We start from the raw sequence: 7,940 nt of genomic DNA on the forward strand, positions 1-7,940 counted from the left end.
AGGTCGGTGGATCAGCAAACAGGTGAAGTGCGGCTGTTGTACGTTTGCTTCTGCTTTGTAACTTCTTCAGGTGAGCCGCTATCTTTGTGTGTCGTATAATTTTATATATATATATATATATATATATATATATATATATATATATATATATATATATATATATATATATATATATATATATATATTTTTTTTTTTTTTTTTTTTTTTTTTTTGAGGGGGGAGGGGATATAAATTTCAATATGACAATGATAAATACTTTAATAGGCTTAACATAAACAAAATAATGTTTGTTTTTAGTTTATTCAAACACTTCTCATAAGTTTTTTACAGGGCAAGGATTGTTTTACATATACAAGTTTCCAAATTTGAGAGCTCACGTGTTTCCTTACTGTTACACTATTCATTGTCCATATGTGACGTCTGACATCAACCATTTGTGTCTCTGGAGATTACCACATGTAGGTATACGTGTGTGTGTGTGTGTGTGTGTGTGTGTGTGTGTGTGTGTGTGAGGTTGACAGAGTGGTGCGAGTCACTGCTGACCATCACCGTGGAGTTGCATCTTCTGCATCCAAAGACGCAGCGCCACCAGTATGTTCACCGCCGCCTGGCTGTCTAGGCTCAGGCCGTGGTGGCCCAGACGAGCCAGGCCACAACTTTTCCAGGTCCTCCTCCAGACACTGCACGATGACGGGCGCCCCGTCCCCAGGTTTTCGCCCCTCACAGTCCCCTCCAAAGTAGGCGGAGCTGTTTTGAGTTGTCAGGCGCTCTCGGGATTCCTCTGGGTCTGCACACATCAGTCTGAACACCTGTACCAGCCATCTGGCGGGGTTCCCCTCCCGCCCCGCCGCCAACTGCTTGGCATGGTGCCTCTCCCCACGCCTCCTATACTCCAGCCACCGCAGGAATGCGTTCTTGAAGCAGAACCCGCTCGGCACCGGGATGTTCCACTCCCGTGTGGCAAACCAGGTGCAGAAGCTCTTCTTGTGTCGTGGCATCCAGCGCTCAGCCTTGAGGCGGGAAAGAAGTAGCTTTCCCATCAGCTGCAATTGGCGCTCCGCCGGGCTCAGCGTCCCTAGCACCTTTGCCTCCGTCAAGGCAAAGCTGCAGCGCCATGAGCCATCCGCGGCATTACTGAGCTGCATGGTGGTGGTGTCCCCGGGAGTGAGGAAGGGTCTGGGGATTTGTTCCAGCCACGGCACCTCCAGCACCGGCACCAGGTCCACGCCGACCAGCAGCAGTGGATACTCTCGCCCCTGCCAGGCCAGGGCAAGTGCCACGCCCACCTGCGTACTAGTAAGGCCCGGCGGCACCAGGCTCAGTCTTTCGTCCTGCAGGGTGTGGCCAGCGAGGCAGCGGTGCACCTTCTTGTATAGATTGGCCATGAAACTATTCCCCTTAAGGTTGGGGTTGTCAGTCTTCACAGAGATCTGTAACCTGCCCTTCAGCAGGGCTTCCTCCTTCCTTCTCTCACTAACATTTACTCCTACGTCATCACCGTGAATCACGATATTTACGTCAAACTCATCTGGGGCGTACAACTTGGAGCCGTCCCGAGAGCTGCCCGCCAGCCTCAGGTCGCCGCGGTAGGTGGGGTCCGCGGCTGACACATTATCCATGATGACTTTCAGTTCCGCCATCACCGCCTCGTGTATTTGAAGGGCCTCACCTTCTGATAAGTCAACAGCCACCCGCTGAGCCTCCTGTTGCAGTTTTCCTACACGTATGCATTTCATAAGCTTCCTTGTGACGCCGTCGGGGTTGTGGCGGTCAAATGGAGTCAGAGGATCATGGGCATACTTCTCATAAAGCTGCAAGTATGCTTCAAATCCTCGCGTCACTTGCTTGGCGGTGGTGCCCGCGCGGCAAGGAACGTCCTGCACATCTTGTTGGGCCAGCAAGTCAGCAGTGCTTGTGTGGCCAAACATGGCGGCAAGGAGTCGGGGGGTCTGGCCGTAGCTGTCGCGCTGCTGTGTGTTGGCGCCTGCGCTCAGCAGCAGCGCCACGCAACCGTCCTGGCCGTGCGAGGCCGCCTGGTGGAGGGCGGTGGTGCCGCAGGTGTCGTCCACCACCTCGTCCACGGGGCGGCGACCCTCCCGCAGCAGCAGATGAGTCAGCTGCAGAAGGCCTTTGCGAGCGGCCAGCAGCAGGGCGGCGCGGCCATCACCTGCAGAAACATTCTTGTCCTCTCCATTCTTGTGGCTATCAAAAAGAACCTTCTGCACGTCCAGCGCTGTCCGTGCCGCCGCCTTCTCGCGATCTGCTTTCTGCAGAAGCTCCAGATCCTTCAGCTTCTCTTGCTCCTCCTCGAAGAGCCTCTGTGAGACGTGAGAAAGATGCGACTTAGAGAGAGAGAGAGAGAGAGAGAGAGAGAGAGAGAGAGAGAGAGAGAGAGAGAGAGAGAGAGAGAGAGTGAGTGAGTGAGTGAGTGAGTGAGTGAGTGAGTGAGTGAGTGAGTGTGGTGAAAAGATGTGTCATTCAGCAATGGTCGTCTGGTGGTCACCCAGGCAGCTGTTCCCCTATGGAAGAGCTCAAAGATCATAGTGACCTGTCTTTTGGCAGGACTGAGACCACTGACATACCACACATTGAGACAGCGAGGCCATAACCCCTCGAGTTACATCCCGTACCTACTTGCTGCTGGGAGAACAGGGGCTACACATTAAGAATTTTGCCCCCTTTGCCTCGTCGTGCCCGGGACTCGAACCCGGGCTTTCTCAGTTGTGACCAGAGCTTGCTTACCACTGTACTATGCTGTGTGTGTGTGTGTGTGTGTGTGTGTGTGTGTGTGTGTGTGTGTGTGTGTGTGTAGTACAATTATTTTATCAGTTAACATAATAATAGTAATAATAAAAATAATAATAATAATAGTTATAATAATAATAATAATAATAATAATAATAATAATAATAGTGGTAATGGTGGTAGCTATGTAGTAGTTGTAGTAGATGTTGTTGTTGCTGTTGTTACTGGTGTATTACTATCATATTAGTCACCAGTCACACTTCATCTTGCCCACCTTCCTATCTGATCCGCGACCCTCACCACCACCCTACTCAGAGAGAGAGAGAGAGAGAGAGAGAGAGAGAGAGAGAGAGAGAGAGAGAGAGAGAGAACACAAACAGACAGCCTCACCTGCTCCAGCCTCTGTCGCTCCTCGTCACTCATCATGTGCACTGGAAGGCGACCGTGTGTGTCCGGCACGTAAGGGCAGCCCCCGAGGTCCCTGATCAGCGCCTCGGCCATGGTCTGGTGGCCGGCGTCCAGCGCTGCGTGCAGGGCGCTGCCACCCGAGGCTTGGCTAAAGAAAGGCCACGCCCCTGCACTCTGCAGGAAGGCGGCAGTCACGGGGCAGTTGGCAGCCGCAGCCTTTGCCAGGAGGTCGCTCAGAGATGCGTGGTCAGTGTCCTCGCCCGATCGCCAGGCAGCCAGCCACGGAGTACTTCCCTCGATGTCTTCCAGCAGATTGCTGATGCCCTCGACAAGAGCGCGGCTGACCTCTACCAGACGACGCTGCTCCACACGCAGCCGGCAGCAGTAGGCCTGCGAGAGAGCGAGGGTTGAGATATCAGGCACACGCCTTGCCTCTGAGCCTTGCGTGGAAGGAGGGTTGGTGTTCCCTACAGGACTAAACAACGTGTGTGTGTTTGTGTGTATCACCCAGCCTGGAGCCCAGTGACGTCAGTACTGGAACATTGCTTTTTTTTTATATATATATATAATCAAGAGGTAACAATTGAATGAAATGTGACCATAAAGCCACCGGGTGCTGCCGCCTTGCTGCTGTCACCCTCCTCAAGATCTCTGAGCTGCACAGACAGAACACCAATGGTCAGAGTATTATTTATGTCCTACATTAAAAATTATTTCCATGGCAAGTTTTCAGGGAGGCAAAAATATTTCATTACGTGTTAACAAACAGCGGTGAGCGAGAACCACAGAGCTGGAGACCACTTAGACCCCAGCGACCAAAATGACACGCAGAGACCAAGACAGCAAATACAGCAATCCCGACAAATTTCCGCCAGCCCAGGAGAGAGAGAGAGAGAGAGAGAGAGAGAGAGAGAGAGAGAGAGAGAGAGAGAGAGAGAGAGAGAGAGAGATTGTTATTCTTACTTGCAATGGTTTCTCTCAGTAAGACAAACAGCCTGGCTGACAGATCACGGCAAGCGGCGAGGCATGAACGCACAAGTGTTATGGAGTGCTATGAAGTACAAAAATGCATGTACGAATGTAATCTTACCACAGACCAAAGAAGTGTTTTCACCTATTATTCCTAAATGTTAGGTTTTACAACAGTGTCGTTAGAGTTCATTGAAGGTCGATGTTGATGTATTAGCAGACATTTAACTATTATGAGGTCTACTTCTTTGCTTGTTCTAAAGACATTAAATGAACTCTAATGACATTGCTGTAAAATCCAATATCAATGGCGTCCTTTTATGGAGTGATGAGATTGAGTTGCATGTTCTGTAATGTTGGAAGACTTTGGTGTGCTGCAGGTCTGTCACACGCACCACTAACACCTCAAACTGAACTTGTTCCGACACAAAGTTTATCCTATACAACTAACAGACCTATAACTCTCCAAGCTTTTCACTTTCCACGCTGCAAAGGAGCCGCCGCTGAGACTCAGATCCAGTGACGATGTTCGTCCTCGCCTTTACAGTGTGGCAATGCTGTCAGACAGGCAGGGGAGGGTACTCACGCTGGTGAGGGAGGCCAGCACCCTGTGGGTCACATTGGGGCTCTGCCAAGCCTCCTGCAGCACTGTGGCGGACAGGGAGGCGCCGCTCGCCAGCAGCAGGCTGACGGTGCGTGCACGGTCGGTGGTGACAGCCAGTCTGAGGGCGGAGCGGCCACCCAGGGGCTCTATGGGGGCGCCTTTACACAGGAGACTGGACACCGCCTGCACGTCGTCCCCGAGACAGATTGCTGAGAGCAGTTCCTGGTACAAGCGCTGGGGGGGTGCGGCGCTCTGTCGGAGAGAGAAGGGAAGCCATGGTGCTGATGGTATTGCATGGACAGGTATATGATATATGATATAATAATATAGTATTGTAGTGCTGTCACAGTTTTCAAAAAGTTTCGTTTCGTGACAACAGAGGTATTCACTGGTGACTGTGGTGTTGTTTTAGTGTGTGTGTGTGTGTGTGTGTGTGTGTGTGTGTGTGTGTGTGTGTGTGTGTGTGTGGAAGTGTCTCAGGCAGCAGCGTGTCGGTTGAGCACACAGCACCGGAGGGGGCGGGAAAGAGAGAATACAGACGCCGGGTCAGTACCACGCTCGCCTGTCTCCTCCGTCCTCTCCGTCTGTGTTGCCACGCCTGTGCCCTCTGCCTCCCTCCAGGATACAGTTGGTGCAGCCCATACTGTGATGCCCTGGGCGTGCGTGTGCTGAGTATTCGCCGGAACAAGTGCGGTGTGAGTGTTCTGAGGCCTTGTGTGGTGGGTGGACTGTGGCGAGTGTGGCCGTGTTTGTGTGTGTGGTGGGTGGACTGGCGAGTGTGGCCGTGTTTGTGTGTGTGGTGGGTGGACTGTGGCGAGTGTGGCCGTGTTTGTGTGTGTGGTGGGTGGACTGGCGAGTGTGGCCGTGTTTGAGTGTGTGGTGGGTGGACTGTGGCGAGTGTGGCCGTGTTTGAGTGTGTGGTGGGTGGACTGTGGCGAGTGTGGCCGTGTTTGAGTGTGTGGTGGGTGGACTGTGGCGAGTGTGGCCCCATTTGAGTGTGTGGTGGGTGGACTGTGGCGAGTGTGGCCCCATTTGAGTGTGTGGTGGGTGGACTGTGGCGAGTGTGGCCGTGTTTGAGTGTGTGGTGGACTGTGGCGAGTGTGGCCGTGTTTGTGTGTGTGGTGGGTGGACTGTGGCGAGTGTGGCCGCGTTTGAGTGTGTGGTGGGTGAACTGGCGAGTGTGGCCGCGTTTGAGTGTGTGGTGGACTGTGGCGAGTGTGGCCGCGTTTGAGTGTGTGGCGGACTGTGGCGAGTGTGGCCGCGTTTGAGTGTGTGGTGGACTGTGGCGGGTGTGGCCGCGTTTGAGTGTGTGGTGGACTGTGGCGAGTGTGGCCGCGTTTGAGTGTGTGGTGGACTGTGGCGGGTGTGGCCGCGTTTGAGTGTGTGGTGGACTGTGGCGAGTGTGGCCGCGTTTGAGTGTGTGGTGGACTGTGGCGGGTGTGGCCGCTTTTGAGTGTGTGGTGGACTGTGGCGAGTGTGGCCGCGTTTGAGTGTGTGGTGGTCTGTGGCGGGTGTGGCCGCGTTTGAGTGTGTGGTGGACTGTGGCGGGTGTGGCCGCGTTTGAGTGTGTGGTGGACTGTGGCGGGTGTGGCCGCGTTTGAGTGTGTGGTGGACTGTGGCGGGTGTGTCCGCGTTTGAGTGTGTGGTGGTCTGTGGCGGGTGTGGCCGCTTTTGAGTGTGTGGTGGACTGTGGCGAGTGTGGCCGCGTTTGAGTGTGTGGTGGTCTGTGGCGGGTGTGGCCGCTTTTGAGTGTGTGGTGGACTGTGGCGAGTGTGGCCGTGTTTGAGTGTTTTGTGGAGCGTGGCGGGTGTGGCTGTCTCTTCCCTCCTGCTTTCCTTTTACAAGTGTGTTATGTTTGAAATGAGGTGGTGGTGTTCGCGTGTTGTGTTGTGTGGACTGTGGCGGCTGTGGCTGCGTTTTGTGTTCTGTGGACTTGTGTGGCGGGTTGACTGCGGTGGGTGTGGCCGCGTCTCCACTCCTGCTTTCCATTTACAAGTGTGTGTTGTTTGAAATGAGGGCGCAGAAGAGGGGCACTGTTCTCTTGGCCTCCCTGTGCCAAGTGGTGTTCAGTGAGTCACGGCTCGCCTGCGCCCTGCACATTGCAGACCCAGAGTGAGCGCCGAGCGGGCTGGAAGTGCTCGCTGTGTGCTGGGCGTCACCGGCTTCTGGTGAGGCATGACTGATTGAGAGTCTGTCAGTGGCCTGGCATCGCACCGGCGTCAGAAGGCCGGCAAGTTGTGACTTGTATCATATAAAATAATTTCTCTCTCTCTCTCTCTCTCTCTCTCTCTCTCTCTCTCTCTCTCTCTCTCTCTCTCTCTCTCTCTCTCTCTCTAAATAAATAAATAAATAAATAAATAAATAAATAAATAAATAAATAAATAAATAAAAAGTAAAAACGCAAGACGTACGGGTACTTTCTAATGACAACCCAGTCACTAAATAGAGGTGGGTATAATGTGATCTACGTAAGTTGCCTCTTACACTTACAAGGGCAGCGTCTTGTAGCCTTTATCCCCCTTCACTCCCCATCTTTCTCTCGATCCAGAAGTTAATCCATAGACTCAAGGGAATGATGACCTCTCACCACCCTCCACCTGCACTATGCGTGTGTGTGTGTGTGTGTGTGTGTTATACTGTAAAAATTGTTCTGAACGTTTAGATATGAATGAGAGAGAGAGAGAGAGAGAGAGAGAGAGAGAGAGGAGGGGGGTGCTTAGATGTAGGAGATAAGCAAGGAGGGGGTGACAGGAGAAATGTAGGAACAAGGTTGGAGTGGGGATGGGGGGGATGGACATGGAGTAGGGTTGGGAAAGGAGGTGTGGCTTAACTGACACGTCATAACTTCTGGGGAATGATATTTATCTGTTAAAATCCCTTGAGATGACACGTCGCTTTAGGTAAAAGTAAGGGTAGGAAGGCTGCTTCATCAAGTGTGGAGCCGGCTGTACATTGTTTTGCGTAAGAGGTGGACTGATTGCTGACTAAAACAAACATGAAACAATGATGCAGATGCAAGCATCACAAACATTACTGCCACAGACAAAACATTTCAACCAATTCTGCTGATACGAACATCAGATCGCAGACTTAAAGTCACAAACTGTTTACGTGCTATGCTAATATGCTACAACAGCCACTGGGGAATGCTACACCAGCAAAAAAAAAAGATTCTTGGTGACGGCCTTTTAGGTGAACAGATGGAGTGTCACTA

The 7,940-nt window shown here is 52.4% G+C and overlaps 1 protein-coding gene across 6 annotated transcripts in view; it reads right to left on the bottom strand.

Annotated features, from left to right (window-relative positions):
• Positions 1-284: 284 nt before the first annotated feature.
• LOC135098953 (serine/threonine-protein phosphatase 6 regulatory ankyrin repeat subunit B-like) overlaps positions 285-7,940 on the bottom strand; it is a 51,983-nt gene continuing 44,327 nt past the window's right edge. For 5 of the 6 annotated variants that reach the window (XM_064001379.1, XM_064001381.1, XM_064001385.1 and 2 more), the window contains 3 exons: positions 4,709-4,978; positions 3,136-3,543; positions 285-2,318 (listed from right to left, as the gene is read on the bottom strand). In XM_064001379.1, coding sequence (XP_063857449.1) covers positions 546-2,318; positions 3,136-3,543; positions 4,709-4,978 — 2,451 coding nt within the window. In that variant the 3' untranslated portion in view covers positions 285-545. The remainder of the gene's footprint in view (positions 2,319-3,135; positions 3,544-4,708; positions 4,979-7,940) is intronic. The other variant, XM_064001384.1, reaches the window with a different exon arrangement.

Source organism: Scylla paramamosain, unplaced genomic scaffold (assembly GCF_035594125.1).
Source record: "Scylla paramamosain isolate STU-SP2022 unplaced genomic scaffold, ASM3559412v1 Contig94, whole genome shotgun sequence".
Taxonomy (NCBI): domain Eukaryota; kingdom Metazoa; phylum Arthropoda; class Malacostraca; order Decapoda; family Portunidae; genus Scylla; species Scylla paramamosain.